General features: G+C 38.5%; 1 protein-coding gene across 5 annotated transcripts in view; it reads right to left on the minus strand.

Annotated features, from left to right (window-relative positions):
* The window catches only part of STX17 (syntaxin 17), a 39,259-nt gene extending 22,483 nt beyond the window's left edge, over window positions 1-16,776 (minus strand). The window contains exons 1-5 of one of the 5 annotated variants that reach the window (XM_026841872.1): window positions 16,529-16,776; window positions 15,799-15,891; window positions 11,756-11,877; window positions 10,315-10,497; window positions 1,519-1,584 (exon numbers count right to left, since the gene is read on the minus strand). In XM_026841872.1, coding sequence (XP_026697673.1) covers window positions 1,519-1,584; window positions 10,315-10,437 — 189 coding nt within the window. In that variant the 5' untranslated portion in view covers window positions 10,438-10,497; window positions 11,756-11,877; window positions 15,799-15,891; window positions 16,529-16,776. Of the gene's footprint in view, window positions 1-1,518; window positions 1,585-10,314; window positions 10,498-11,755; window positions 11,878-15,712; window positions 15,892-16,528 lie in introns of all 5 variants that reach the window. The other 4 variants (XM_026841874.1, XM_026841870.1, XM_026841871.1 and 1 more) reach the window with 4 other exon arrangements.
* Between the last annotated feature and the right edge of the window lie 49 nt (window positions 16,777-16,825).

Here is a 16,825-nt window from a genome sequence, read left to right on the forward strand (position 1 = left end):
AACCACTTTAATACATAACTTGTATCCAGATCTAAAAGCGATGAGCAATACATAAAACATAAGATAATTTATTTTGGCTGAAAGTGAAAATGGCAGGCTTTAGGTTCAAGACAAATATAAATGTTTCTAGAGACAAATGCAAGGTTTTACTACTAAAGCACTTAATGCATTTAAAAGCAGCATCTTCGGCATGATTACTTTTTCTCTAATTATTGATAGATTTTGTTTTGCTAAACAAATGATACTGATAATAGAGTTTCAAGAGAAACCTTTCCTACCCCTCAGATCTGAAAACAGAGTACAGACATAAGCAAACACATGCTTACTACACCACACCTGTTAGAATGTCACGGTTTTAACAGGACTTCCACCTTTGGAAGATGCTTTTGATATTAAGAATAAACATATTCAAATTTTTAAAATACTGAAAAATCAAAATAAACATTCAAAGCTCCAAATAACAGAAAATCAAATGGATTTAATATATAGAACATCTTACCATCTACACTAAAAAAAGCTCATTAACACCTTCCACTCCTCAAAAAAGTTATGTAACTCCAGCTCTGCCTACTGTCTAATACTGTTGTTCAGCCAGGATTAAGTTGTTCTTTCTGAGGTTTTTTTTTTATTTTGAGTCTGGTCTAATTTCCCACAGGAGTCAGTAAGGCATTGCAACAAACACGACAATTTACAGTATTAGAATTTTGAAATACAGTGGTTTAGGACTGTGCTACCCCTGCCAACAAAGTCTGCTCGTCTAGATGCAGCAGATTTGTTCCAGCAACAAAGTCATGTTCCCCCTCTGAACAACATCTGTAAGACCAGCACAAGGTGCCTCTCCTGTTGGCAAAGATGCTCTGTTCCCAGAATTTTGCCAGCACAGCATGTTATAACCACTAGCTGCCACACCTGTGCCAGCAAACTTTGCAGTGCAGATTTGGTCTTTGTGGTTTTCTGTATCGATAATGTTCTTTGGCTGCGTGCTATTTAGCAGTGTGAAGGCTGATGTTTGGCATTAGCTTTTCCATCATTTTCATCAAGACATGCAATTTTTTAAAAAAATATGTGAGATTCCCTGTGTGTTAAGTTATGGGTGACTATGCACAAAGTCACTGAGATGATGCCATGCTCACAAATGAGTCTGGTATTTCCTCCTCTGATGCTATTATGCATCTAACAAGAGATTTGCACACCAAACTAGTGGTCCAGATGTTCTGTGTTTGGTCTGAAACCATCCTTTAAAATAAACAGTATCCCTTATTGCAATTCCTGTCTTCTAATTTAGTAATGTAAGAGGATATTTTGCAAAAGACGGGTCTCCAAACTTCCGCTTATTCAAGAATTCTGAAACATTTCTGAATACTTGCCTCATAGGACGCAATTAGGAAATCCACCTCAAACAAAGTAAAGCAATACCATGTACAAATATACATCTCTGTGAAGATCCATCCCTGAGGTAACCAGTACTATGTATATAATTTAATTCCATTAATATCACAGTCATTTTAATACCCTTACCTGAACTGTTCGTCCTGCATTAATGTGCTCTTCGTGCAATCTGTCCCAGAGTCTGCATCTCTGATACTAAAATAAAGGAAAAATACTCCATATAATTGCTACTTTTACCAACTGTCTATGCAGAAAAAAAGGAACCTTCAGCAAATAATCGCTTTAATTTTCAAAAATCGACCATAAAGAAGCTGAGTCATAGGCATTTCCACTGCAACATTAGAGAGGTAAATGGCAAAGTATTTTGTGAATAATTTTGTAAAATGTATTTTACTGAATTGCAGATAACCAGGGTTTCAGCATCACCTTTCAACAACAAAGTGATATTGCAGCACCCTGATAGTGCTGTTGCATAAATCACTTGTTAATCAGTAAAAAGAAGGGCAGAAGGAGGAAAAAGGATTGGAACAGGGGATAAGCAGTACTGGTCATATGGAATGACATGGTATCTGATATTATTTACAAAGAAAACCACATTCATTGCACAACACTACTGTCTACATTTACCATTTCTATATAGATAGAAACACAGTTACAAGAAACATCAGGGCAGATTTGGAATCTGCATGAGGCTTCACTAACTTCAGCGTGAAACTATCCATACAACACTTTCCATGGGACAGAGACCAGAGTAATCATTCTGTTAGCAGAGAGCAAGCTTTGCAAAAGAACTGCATATCATCACATACAAAATTTTTCACCACTAAAATATATCAATCTCTGCTATTAGCAATTAACAAAAATAATACAGAGACATTGTAATGAAAAAGAGTAGTAAAATAATAAAGTAGAAGCAGTCATTCCTGGAATATGTGCTGAAATAATCAAATCAATCTTTTTAATCATTTAAATAACAAAATATTTACCATGATTTGTGAGATATTTTAATGTAAAGTTTAATTCCTCAATTTCCTAATTTGCTTTGTTACCAATAACAAAGTTTATCTAGAGCCTATACCTTTTCTTTTCAGCATTTCAGAGGCCACAGCAATAAGGATCACAAGTTACTCAGCTTCCTAAAGTACAACAACAAATCTGAAGTTACTTCTTATTTTCAGAGAAAAAAGTTCTTTCATGTTAGAATTTTGTAGTTATGGAAGAGAAAAGGTTTAGTGTTTAACTCAGTCAGATTAAAGTGATTTTTCTAGGAAACTAGCAACTTCTGCATAAATTATTATGCCATTAAAACTACTGCCATTGTTTTTATAAATAAAATGGTAAAAAAAAAGTCTTTATCAACAATAGATCTTCCAGTTCAGTCATCCCTGAAAGAGTACTGAAACAGGAATTTCTGAGGGTGGAACAGAAGGGGCTTGGGGAAAAATTACCTTTTCAGTTTCAATTGACTGTAATATATTGTCCACATGCTGAATAATAAAAACTCCTGTTTTTCAGTTAATAACAACAAGAAGAATTCCTCAGGAAACCTTTACTGCTCTTTATAATTACTATTAGAAATGCTCAGCACATTTATGTGCTTTATATATTTAGAAGTTTTATTACTTGGCTTCAAAATTCCCAGTATGCTAGTGATGACCTCAAAGAATCCAATGACTTAATACACCCAGAGCAATGACATTCATGTAGTCAGAGAATTCCTCACTGTTGACTTCTCTTTGTCATTAAACACAAAATAGGCCATACTCCTGGGCGATGTTCTCTCTGGGGGACTCAAAGATAGCAAACCTTGAGAAGAGATGGTATTGACATTATTTTCATTAACAAATATATGTAAAACTAAGAGGTGCATGAAGTAAAACATCTATGGAATCCTAACTAGTTAGAGCAGGTCTAGAGGACGGCCACAAAAATGATCAGAGGGCCAGAACACCTCCTCTCCTGTGAAGTTGGGGTTGGCCCTGAGAAGGCTCCAGGGATACCTGATTAGAGATTTTCATCATATAAAGAGGGCTTAAAAGAAAGACTGACTGTTTTTACTAAGGCCTAACAGGACAAGGTGCAATGCTTTTAAAGTCAAAGAAAGTTTACATGAGACATAAGGAGGAAATTCTTTCCTGTGAGGGTGGTGAGGCACTGGCACAGGTTGCCCATAGAAGTTCTGGCTGCCCCCTCCCTGGCAGTGTTCAAGGCCAGTTTGGACGGGGCTTTGAGCAACCTGGTCTAGTGGAAGGTGTCCCTGCCCATGGCAGGGGGAGTTGGACTAGATGGTCTTTAAAGGTCCCTTCCAACCCAAATCACTCAAGAAAGAATCCTTCATAGTTATGATTTGGATCACTTTCACTTCTCCTTGAAAATATCCAGTGGATATGGAGAGAACTCAAAGCTTTTAATAATATCCTCTGCATTTATTTTTGTAGCAGGTAGTGCTCACCAACATTTCTACAAGCTCTACAATAAATATCTTACACAAATGTGTACACTCTGATGAAGACTGCCGTAAAACTCAGATATCTTAATTTCTCATTTTGTGACACCTTTACATGTCTTCCCACAAAACAATTATTCCCAGCCAAAGGTAAAAAGTGTTTCACACAACATCCTTTAATTTTGGCACAATCACAGAAAATGAGATTAAAACTGAAAGCAACAGAGATTAAGGATGACATGTTTTACAGCACTGAGGTTTTTTTGTAATGATTATTGCATAGCACCAACAAAAATCTCCACCTTCCTATAGTACCATGACAATTTCTTTCATCTAACAGAAAGTTGTAACTCTTTTGGATAAGCATGCATTTTATTCCCTCTTTTGGAGTGAAAGCCCATCCAATCCACAGAATGTGCTTTAGAAAACAAGAAGTCTTTGAGGAAAACATGGAAAGAAAAAAAAATAGAGAACTGATTTCTTAAGGACGAATTTTTAAGTCTTCAGAAACTGTCATATGGAAAGTTGGGACTCTCAAATAGTTGAGAAGCAATGATGATGGATTTATGGTAGCAACTTCCTCTGAAAAGGGGTACTCAAGGTCAAATTTCATTATATATTGATTTTATAGTTTCTTCAAACAGTGATTTAGTAGATTAATTGTTTGGACTATTCTGGAACCTAAGGTTTAAATCAATATTCATGAAATGAGGTTAGTGATATTGGCTTCATCATAAGTAAATAATGTTGCTGCTCTAAGCAATTTGACATAATTAGTGATTTTTGCTTAAAAGTAGCCTGTAAAATAAACAGGATCAGATTTTACAAAATTATCCTTTTACCTCTAGGGATGTTTAGTTTACATGGCTGAAAGTTAATTTTACAAAAAGTATTTTGGAGAAAATCATTTAAGCTGCTGAAGCCGACAGCTCATAAAAGTACTGTAACACATTCATTGTGGCTAAAATGCATGTAAAATGCAAATTATCATGGAAGTATTTCAACCAAACTATTCCTTGTGTTCTGATAATCTAAACTATCGTGACAGATTTCAAATTCCAACTTGCCACATTTTTATCCTCACTTTCTCATAAATTTATCAATAAACTTTAGAATATTTATAGTTCTTACAGCCAGAAAAGTATTTTTTTTAAGAAAAGAGAGAAACTTCAACTTTTAAAGACATTACAATGAGTATGGGCTTTTAAAATAATCTGGCATTTAAAGACTATTGTATACTCAGATGTATTGTTTGTATCAATCTTTTTTGTCAATACACAGAAGTTCTGAAATCTTCAGTATTGCTGAATACCTTCTGGTACAGTTAACAATTGCTTATTTCAAGGTTTTATCCATAGTTACTTGTTTCTAATTATGTATTACATACTAATTCAAATATCAAATTTGCCAGGATTTAGAGATGTCTAGGGATGCAGAAATTTTTAATAGTATTCTGAAATCAGAAAGACAAACCACACTAAGCATTGCTACTTCTTGCTTTCGTAAGTGTTGCTCTAGAGGAAGTGCAGTTAACACTTTAAGAACTATGTTTACAACTATTTAAGGATTTTTCTGATATGCAAATTTTATTATATTGACTGAACAGATCATTCATCTTATTGATGATCTAGACGAGGGATCGAGTGCACCCTCAGTAAGTCTGCAAATGAGACCAAGTTGGGTGGGAGTGTTGATCTGCTGGAGGGTAGGGAGGCTCTGCAGAGAGACCTGGACAGGCTGGAGCCATGGGCTGAGGCCAACTGGAGGAGTTTCCAGAAGGCCAAATGCCGGGGGCTGCCCTTGGGCCACAACAACCCCCAGCAGCGCTACAGGCTTGGGGAGGAGTGGCTGGAGAGCTGCCAGTCAGAGAGGGACCTGGGGGTGTTGATTGACAGCCAGCTGAACAGGAGCCAGCAGTGTGCCCAGGGGGCCAAGAAGGCCAATGGCATCCTGGCTTGTGTCAGCAATAGCATGGCCAGCAGGGACAGGGAAGGGATCTGACCCCTGGACTCGGCACTGGTGAGGCCGCCCCTCGATTCCTGTGTTCAGTTTTGGGCCCCTCACTACAAAAAGGACATTGAATGACTCAAGTGTGTCCAGAGAAGGGCAACGGAGCTGGTGCAGGGTCTGGAGCACAGGTCGTAGGGGAGCAGCTGAGGGAACTGGGGGTGTTTAGTCTGGAGAAGAGGAGGCTGAGGGGAGACCTCATCGCCCTCTGCAGCTACCTGAGAGGAGGGTGCAGAGAGCTGGGGATGAGCCTCTTTAACCAAGTAACGAGCAATAGGTCAAGAGGCAATGGTCTCAAGTTGTGCCAGGAAAGGTTTAGACTAGATGTCAGGAAGCATTTCTTTCCTGAATGGGTTGTTAGGCGTTGGAATGGGCTGCCCAGGGAGGTGGTGGAGTCCCCATCCCTGGGGGTGTTTAAGAGTCGGGTCAACATAGAGCTTAGGGATATGGTGTAGTTGGGAACTGTCAATGTTAGGTTAATGGTTAGACTGGATGATCTTCAAGGTCTTTTCCAACCTAGACGATTCTGTGATTCACACTGAGTCCATCAACAATCTGAAAATGTCAAGAAATGTCCAAACCAGGTACTTTTAGATAGCATCAGATTTTTACATTCAAAATATAAAATTCAACTGCTCAATAAAGCACCTTGGTATTTCATTGTGGTCACTGAATGTCATTATGGAAACACTGCAGTATGTATTGTCTGTAATTAGACTCTGGCTAAGCATGGGTCTCTCTGACAATTCTTTGAACAAATTGTTACATCAGAACTAACCTAAAGAGTCATTTTATGCTGAGTGCTAATATTTTCTGCATTTTCTTCTAGACACAGAAAACTATTCTTGCAATGATCTCCCCTTCCATCTGCAAAACAGGAATGCTTGATGCAAATGAGTTGCTGGGCCAATAAAGACTTCAGCTGACCAACACATGGCTGAATTAAGTGGAAGGTATTTCACCCCTACCCTGACACCATGGTAACACTATCTGGCTAGATACAGTGTAATTACTCTTTGTCTAAATACATAAAGAGATTTTCAGCAGGATCAACCAGTAACTGGCTACCCGTCCTCACTGACCAGGTTCTGCAAAACACAGCAGTTCCCAAGATCATCTCTCACACCCGGTAAGTACTACACAAGGTAATAATTGATCAGATCTCTGTTTCTTATTGCAGCACCCAATGCCTTTTCAAGCTTCTTGATATATCCTAAAGTGAGGAAGGTTTTACATATATGGACAACACTTAACAAAGAATCTGTTTAGCTGTACCAAGTAATACTCTTCAAAAAAAATCAAGCAGTGTTGTTAGGCCCATCCCCTCCATTGTCTCTCCCTAACTACTACCTGACACACATCAAAAATTTATCTCTACCTTCAAAGTGCAACAAAACCATTTGTGTACCTCTAACCACTTCCCAATCTGCACTGGCAGGTCAGCTCTTTCCTCCCATCAACAGACTACCTTTTCCCAGTGATCACGTGCTTGTTCCTCTCAGACAAGGCTGTAGCTTTTATGCCACCCTTTTGCCGGTAGTTATTAACTGCATCCCTTCATTTCTGGATGCCTTCCTCAAGACTCAAAAATGGTACACCTCACTGCTCCACACTCATTGATGCTGTTGGTGTTAACTGAAGTGATGACCTGAAGATGTAACTTTTAACGTAATTTTAACATAACCCCACTAGGGACCAAAACCTCTACCTCTCTGCAACCAAGAAATCCCTCCTGGTGGATTACAGCAAATGCACATTGCTTCCATGACCAGTTGTGCAACTTCTGGTTAGAGAAAGAAGGGAACAACCTAGCTACCAACACTGTCTCTATTTGAATGAAACAGCTTGAATGGAAAAGCTGTTATTACAATGCTCTCCTCTAGGCACCTCTGAATCCTGTTCTGTTCCACATTCTTCTTCATTAGGTGCCCTTAGGTAGCTCTGTGGCCACTGCTAGGTAAAGGCCACGCACACCGAGAGACGTACGCGCTGATCCCTGGGGGCTGTACACCTCTCCAGGGCTATTTAAGTTGGGTCTCCTTCCTCCCCCATCATCACACCCAAGAGCAAGCTAATACTGACTCCTCTGTATGAGGGCTACAGTGCAGAGTAACTCAATTAAATGTTCTTTGTGGGAGAAGCTGAAGAACAGAAAGCTGCTCCTGGCCACCTCAGAACGGGGCTGCTGAAACCAGACGATTCAAGGAAAAAAAAGCTGAATCAGCTGGCATCTAGGTGATGTAATGAATTACACAAATGTGGAAAAACAAAGAGTAAACAACATGCTGTGACTGAAAAAATAGGTCACCTCATTCAGAAGTTATGCTTCAGGCAAACGTCATACTAATACACTTTTCAGTTTGTGAATATTGCAGTTCATATCCTTATTATATCCTTAATACAGCCTTACCAGGAAACAGTCAAATGACTTCTTCCATCATTAGTCCCAGCAGCCCCAACTCTTCCTCTATCCCAGTTTTTCTCTCATCCCATAGTCAGCCATCATTTCTGCATGTTCACCTCCCACCTGAGATGCTTCTTCACAAGCTCCCCCCGCCTAAATCTTTATCCTTTATTTACATGAGCCAGGAAGAGTTTTCTCTTGCACACAAGTAAGGGAAAGTAAGAGGATGAGACAATGGGAACACAGAAAAATCACCTCCCTGTTTTCATTCTCTGATGCAGGACCAATCAAATTAGCAACTCCAGGAATTAGTTCTGCTAATTTCTAAGCACAGGAGCATGCCTTAGTGTTGGGTAAATCTTTAGCTATTTTCAGCTGGTGATGTTCAACCAGTATCTACTGAGTACCTGCAAACCACCTTTTTTTTCCAGAATATACATCTTGGCCAAAAAATGGCAGGTTTTGAGGCGCAGCAAAAAGTACAGTCCAGACAAAAACCACCCCACAAAAACATCTCAAGTATTCCAGCACACATCACTGATTTGAAAAGAAATTACCACTAGGCTATCAATCACTTACTATCACTTAAACTAAGCATTTCTTATTAAAAGAAATTACTATCACTTGAACAACACATTATTTCCTGACTATGTTCTCAGAAACAAATACATGGAACTATTTTCTCCCCCACCCCCCATCCCCATCTACTCCAGGCAGAAACCTGGCATGGAAAACTTCATCCAAAAGGTTACTCACTTAGTAAAGTTACAGTAAATTTATGGCAAAAATTTGTGAACAAGTAACAGCAGCAAAATGCAAAACGGTTTTAAAATACATTACACACACCCTTCAGACCACACCTTTCAGGAAATCATGTTCACTTATTTTCTTTCAATTTCTTTATTCCTTCCCAAAGTGTTAAAAAAATGCAGATGGTTGTCCTACACCATCCAGATTTACATATACACTTGATTTTATACCTTGTGAATAAGCCTGTTCAAATAAATACAAGGTATGATTTCTTTTAGAGACATGTGCAGAACTGTGTAGAACTACAGATGCTCACTGTCAGGGATTTTTCAGTGGTGGTTAAGTATAATCTTTTCTAAACAAATAAGTCTTGTGTGGTCATTTAAAAACTTCCATTGCAATATTGATATTACAACTGTAAGTATGTTTCTGAGTCACTCACTCTCTTCTCGTTTATATTGGTGTCACCTGTTTTAGTAAATTTTTTACTACCTTCCTCAACAAACCAATTTCTCTGTTTCTACAGGCTATATCTACACTAGCAAACAGAGACTGAGAATGTTTCAAGTCTGAAATCTGGTCATCTGTGCTGTTAAATGATCAGAACTGTCCCTGGCCAATGCCAAACAGCTCACTCACATAAACAGCTCCTGAAAACAGCTAAGGAGTTATGAACACAGAACAGAGGCTACTTCCCATTAACAGTGTGGATGAAGCCACCCTGTTCTGCAGAATATGAGGATTTAATAATATGGACATAGGGCATTTCATGGCAGACAACTGTCCTGGGCATGTTTATTTTAACAGTACAGGCACTGCCACCGTGTATGCAAGAATGTAACTTCCTGGAAGCATATTCAGCTTCACTGTCAAATGTAAGCTAATGTCAACAAGAAGCATATACACATGCTACACTTTTCATACAACTCTTTTTCTATTTACTTAAATAATTCAATCTTTCTATTTCTATCAACTCAGTTTAAAAATATGTAGAGAAAAAGCTATGTATAAACAGTAAATTACTCAGAATAGTTGGCAGCAAACCGCTGTGACTTAAAAATTAAGTAAGAATATTACACTGCTCTCCTTGCAACTATTTAACACAAAATAGTAATGTTTCTCACTCTGTAGATTAATTAGTTGATACAAATTTAAAGGCCTTTGTAACACTGAATTACAATACACAAGTTTCGTTTTTAGCCAGATTTGAGTTAAAGCATTTCATAATCAATTTTTCATCAAAATCTCTATATAATCTTGCAGCATGACTGCTTCTATACTGTAAAAAGAACTACGTTAGTAAAAAGTGAACACTGACCTTCTCAATATTTATTTGGTGTTTCCTTAGCCTTTCCAAATCTGTTGGGATTGCCACTTTAATGAATTTCTGAATGGCAGGTTCAATTCGACGGAGTTTAACTTTTTCATCATCTTCAGACATCCTAAAAGCAGCTTTCAAGTTCAACACTTGTCCAGTATACTTTCACCAAGGTAGAAACCCCTAAAAAACAAAGGCTTACAGAAATGCAGTAATTTAGAATCACCTTTTAAAATAAAGCAAAATAAGGTGAATCAGTTTTTCCAAGAATCACATGTATTCCAAAATCTCATTTGAGTAATATTAACTACAGAAAATCTAGATACTGTATTTGTATTTAAATATATTATTTCCAGTTATTTGCAGGCTTTGTGTATCATTTTTCATAGATAAAACAACACTAACAAAAAAATAGCTAAATAATTAAGGCAGATGCAAACACGCTTTGCAGCATAACAATAGATGGAAGCTTTTGAAAAAAACTTCCAATTAGATGCTTTGCTTGATCAGAGTTCAAGTTTTGACAATTTACATTCTCAATTATGTTAAAAATTGTAAAACATGTCCTGAAAAGACACCAAAATAAAATTAATTTTGGAAGTCCATTTCCTAGAAAGATTAAAAGAATCCTGAATGATGATTTGAACTCCAAATTGCATTTGACCCCTTCTGAAAATGACTAAGGCATCACCTAACAGGGGGTTTAAACAGGTTGCTGAAATATTTGCAGGACTGGTAGGTACATAAGCAGCCTGAATTCTGTTTCCTGTATATGCATAAAACATAACTTTGGAGTTTCATTTCTCTACATGAAAGATATGTAGAACTGTATATAATAGCATTTATCTACAGAGGATATGAGTAATATAAAAGAATACCATTATGATGAATGCACACAAGGGGAAGGAAAAAATTATTGTGACGTAATTTTGTAGTTTTAATACTGTATAAAGAGGTTATTTAAATGAGATTTTCTTTCTGTGTACTCCTTTTTTAACAAAAACAAGAAGTTGAACTGCAGATACATATGAGAAAGGTTGTCACAAGTGCCAGTAAAAAGACACGTGTCAGCTTGGTTATATGAAAGTACCTGTGCTACATCACAACAGCAACTGCATCAGGCTTTCCCTGATCTTCCTCTTCCAGTAACCAAACTAATTGAAAATAATTAAACTGGCATAATCTTCCTTGTAGAGATGAGGCACAGCAGAACGTAACAGATTCAAATATATTCCTGTTTTTCACACAGCCAAACATATTATTAAAAATTAAATTAGACATTATTCTTCTCACATCTAACTATGGTGTGAAAGTGTGGAGGGAAGGTTGAGATTTTTCTGAGATCTATGATATCTGCAGGCAGAGAGAACTTGAAGGCACACACCAGCTGACGACCCTGAGTCTTCGACTGAACTGCTCAAAGTTCAGACACAGCCCTTACCTGTAGGCTGCAGGGAGGATATGTACAAATCTCCCTCACCTTCAAAGGAGTCAAGAGGTAAACATCTTCCATTAGGCCCGTAAGAAAACTGAAAGTGCTTCTGGCAAAGGGAAGCCGAGTTTCTAAAGGAAAATAGTTGCAGATTACTCACCATTTCCAACACAGCTACAAATAAAACAATTATGTGTTTTTCTGAAGAACAAAAAGCTAACAGAAAGACTCTCCTCGTTTATGTATCCCACCCCGCTAAGAAACTGAAAACTCTGGAAAATTGAGTATTTACTGAGAGTAGACCAAGCTAGGGGAAGTCAATCTGTAAGGTTTCAGTGATACTTTTTCCTTTTTCAAATGTCAGAAGGAAATTATTTCATCAACTGACTTTGCAGTCATTGCTAAATCACCCCCACTTCAAACTACAGACACATAATATCAAGCAATCTTACAAATCCCCTTCTAACCCAATTAATTTAATGTTAAGAGTTCTTTGTCCAAATCTTCAAATAAACATGCAATGGGTGACTTCACCTTTTTTGGGATGTAAAAAGAACTTTAACCCTTTTGTGTTGATTTACTCTTTCTACCATTCTAACAGTAGCTTAAATGCAAGAAGATAATACATTGGTTCTTGTATTGTACCTTGGTCACTACAATCCCTAACACTTTTTAAACAGTTACTTGTATCTCACAACTGAACTCCATTTTGAGTTTTTTTGCAATAAGCAAAAGATGAAAAGCATCATACTCTAAACTGCAGTGCCTCCTCTTCGAATGCATGTTTAATTTCATGACAGCTTATATGCTAATCCATGAATTTATGAGCTACAATTAATTAAACATTGGTTCCTTAAAGATATTTAGTAGCCATGTCATGCTTTTCTTTAATACTGAATCATCTTGAAGAAGTGATGACAGAAATACTTTAAACTTACCACACAACGTGAACTCACAGAAACCCACGGCACACTCTGTCTTACAATATAGCAGACTAAGCTAAATCCATTATAATTTTGTCCTTAATCTTTAATGACATAAGAGTCCAAATTGACAGTTTGGATGACCTGGATGACTGGACCACTCTGAAAGCAGAGTTAATGTAACCAATGGCCGTATGTCTGGAGTAGGTGATCTGAATAAAGAGCAGTTTTAAATTCAAAGATTTGTCTGCATGCAGGGCTCTGAATAGTCATTTTCTTCACCTTAAAAATTTCCAGACAGTAAATTAGCGTTCATGACAGTGTCTACAAATCTCTAAGGCCTAAATTTCTGCCTAAAATTCACAGCAGAGTAGGTGTGAGAAACTAAGAAAGAAATACAAAAAGTACTTACATTCTCATCAGGTCTCCTGCTTAATGTTCTCTCAAACATTACAGTAGTTTTTGTAACAAAAATTCTAAGCCATAAATTACCAATAAGAAAATATGCAAGGTCTTCCCTTTTTTTAAGTTCATATAATATGGCAAATAAAATTAGCATTACAAGTTTTTGTGATGACCTCATGTTCATTCCAGGTGCAATTTCAAAGAAATCTTAAGGTTTCTTGCATAATTTATTGGGTTTGTGTTTCTTAGACAGAACTTTTAACAACTAATTTCTAAATCTATAATGCCTGGTTTTTGAGTAATCACAGAACAACAAGGCAGTTTAGGTTGGGAGGGATTTTCATATGGCACCCAATACAAGCTGAATTAGATGTGGTTGCACAGGCCCTTTGTCCAGTCAAGTTCTAACACCTCCATGGATGGACGCTCCAAACATCACTAGACCCCTCCTTCAGTGTTTGACCGTTCTCCAGGTTAAAAACAAACCAACCAACCAAAACCAAAATGACCTTCATCACAGCTAAACCAGCTTGTGTCCATTGCCTCTCATCCCACTGCCATGCACCTCCAAGAGGAGCCTGGCTCTGCAGCTTCCAACACACAGCAGTAAGATCTCCCCTTCCAGCACCTTCTCTTAAGGCTGAACAAATCCACCTCTCTGTTTCTGCTCAAGTATCAGATGCTCCAGGCCCCTAACCGCCTTGCTAGTCTCACAGGTGCCAAATAGAGGGGAAGAGTCACTTCCCTGACCTGCTGTCCCTCAGCTGCATTTACTAATACAGCCCACGATGCAGTTCTCCTTCGGACTCTTATTCAGCATGTGGTCCACCACCACACACAGGTCCTTTTCTGCAAGGCTTCTCTCCATCAAGTCTTCCCATGGCCTGTTCTAGTCATCAGGCTATTCCATCCCAAATGCAAGGCTTTCTTCTTGCCTTTGCTGGAATTTATGAGGTTTCTGTCAGCCCCCTTCCCCATCCCATCAAGATTCCTCCAAGTAGCAGCCCTTTCTAGCCTATCAACCACTTTTCTCAGGCAAGCAAAAAACACTGCTCTCAACTTCAGCTTTTTAAGATGATGATTTTGTCTCTCCTTGGATCTGAATTGCAGTCAGCATGTACACGAACCTGCAGAATTTCTGAGCCCTCTCTCAGAGTGAGACAGAGTGACATTCAGACACCACATGGTTATGTGACAGATCACCTTCCCTTTCTGACCATTTCTGTACAGGACTGTCACTTGAACAGGGGCTTAGACAGTCCTTCCTACAGGTGTTTACCAAGTGCCAAGCACAACAAAATCTTGAGTTCTCTGAGACTGGAATACATGGCTCTGATTCTCTAAAATAAATTCAAGTTTCAGCAAAAAAGCCCAAGAGAATACCATATCATTAAATCAGTAATTTTAAAAGTTAGATAAAACCATTTGTAATTAACTGTCCTTTATTATATTCACTATGCAAGAGATTTTGATAAATAATTACAGAATCTTGTCTTTTCAAACGCTGATGCTACAGGCCTGTTAGAGGTTATCTTTTAAGTAAAATACTTTTAATTTAACATTCAAAATTCATGCACCAAAATTCAATTATATTTCAGTGACAGAAATAACACTTATCCAGAAGTGATCATGACCCAAATGCAGAACAATTTTCAGTCAACTGTATTAATAAAAAAGATGGGTCCAAAGCATACTGTAGCAGCATTATCAAACTATTAGGTGGTGACAAAACTTACATATATCTCCCTTCTTAATGTATACTGGCCCCAAACTCAAATGGTAATTGTGAAGTAAAATTAGCATAAAAGAATACTATTAACTTGATATCTACATTTAACGTGAAAATCATCTATGATTCTTACTACCCACAACAGGGAAAAATTCCTTATCCAGTTTGTTGAGCCCATGTCCTTAAAATTATTGAAGTGTATCTCCCATAAAGAATTAGACCACATGCTCTTGCTGGTAATTAACAGAGCAAAAGAACCTAAGGAGTACCACTGGTTTGATCTTTGCTTTACCAAATAAACGGGTATGTAAAGCAAACAAAATTTTTCAAAAACAGATCACTTCCTCTTTCAGTTTTTGAAGGTCCAACCAGCATATGCAATCTTATTTCACTAATTAAATAAAATAATTCTGAAGGGTAAAAGAATCTTAAGGCATCCAATTCCCAACAGTGAAAGTGTGAATTTAATTCTGACACTAACATAAAATCTCTACTTGCTATGTGGTAGTGCACAGAAAGCACACAGTCACATAGTTGCAGTCCAAACAGAAGTAAAATTCTGTGTATGACAATATACTTGTAACTTGTTATAAATTTCAGTAAATGCTGTTAATACACATCAAATGTAATGCTCATGAACTTCTGTTAAACTGCCTAGTGTTCTCCATTCAAATATGGTAGGAAAAATGCAGAATAAATCCAAAGAGTTCTGCTTGCCCAGGGAAACACCATGTTAACACACATACTTGATTTTAATTCACTTATGACACTTTAGACAGCCACTTCCACTAGAAAAAGTACTGCCAGCACATGTCTTGTTTTTAAGGGTTTTAAGGCCAAAAAGGTTCTTCCTTTTGTCACTGTAAATCAAATAAATTAGAATATGGATGCTAGAATGAAGACACACACAATGGCTTTCTCACTAAGGTGACCTGAAACACTTATAGTAGTACTGGCCTCAAAATTGTAGTAACAGAGTATTCACTATCGCTCACTTGGCTGAGGTCCGCAGTTAGTGAAGAACACGCTCCTGTGGTGGGCTCCAGCCAAACTGCACTTTGTGTGTGAATTACATCTTTTTCCTTTGCCTGTAAAAGGAACCAAAGGAAAATTGCTTTGTTAGGCTGAAATAAGGCACTGTCACCAGCCCCTGTGTGTTCACAAAGTGACACGAAACTACTCAGTGAGATAAAGAGCCGCGTGTGCAGGATCTCCCACAGGACAACCAGAATTAGCAGCTGTATGTAACAGGCTGTGATTCCCAGAAGATCTGTGCACTTGTGGATCACCTGGCAAGATAAACTTGATCCAAGCAAGGCAAGGGCACATGACTGCATTTGGAGAAATCAGAGGATATGACAGTCATTTTGTATTGCTTCTACATGTTTAAGACAGCTGAAGAAGGGCAGAAAATACCTCATGACTAACAGGTCAGCATTTTTTGAACAAAGCTGAACTGGCGGAGAGAGTCTGTAGTGTACGGACACCTGCAATAGGTGGCTGCAACACAGTTCAACCTGCAGTCAGAGCCCGAACACTGATTTTTCTGTATTACTGAACTATGCTTCTGGTCTCACCCCAGCAACCAAGAGGTGACGGAGGCCTACCCTTCCTGTACCTCGCCCCTGAAAAGCAAGGGCTGCATGCAGAGAGTAGAAGCATAAGGCTTTAAGTCATATATCAAGGCTTCAAGTGGACTATACTAGGGTTTTTTTCCCGACTTACACTTTTAGAAGTTTGGGGAATGGCGGGCTAAACAATTCGACACAATATGCTTCTACTCTTCTTTAAAAATAATAAATTAAGTAATTCAAGCTGGTGTGACAAGCTCTGGCTCGGTTCAGCCCCTCCGCCGGCACATCAGCCTGCGTCTCCCCGCGGCCTGACCTCCGCGTCCAGCCGCTCCCGGCGGCACCCACACGGCCGGGGAACCTCCCGCACCCCCGCCGCGCTCCCCGGCCGCCGGTGGCGACGGGAACCGCCCTCACCCGAGCAGGGGCGGGGGAGCAGGACGAGCCTCGC

This window comes from Athene cunicularia, assembly GCF_003259725.1.
Source record: "Athene cunicularia isolate RWA chromosome 2 unlocalized genomic scaffold, athCun1 chr2_part1, whole genome shotgun sequence".
In the NCBI taxonomy this organism is placed as follows: domain Eukaryota; kingdom Metazoa; phylum Chordata; class Aves; order Strigiformes; family Strigidae; genus Athene; species Athene cunicularia.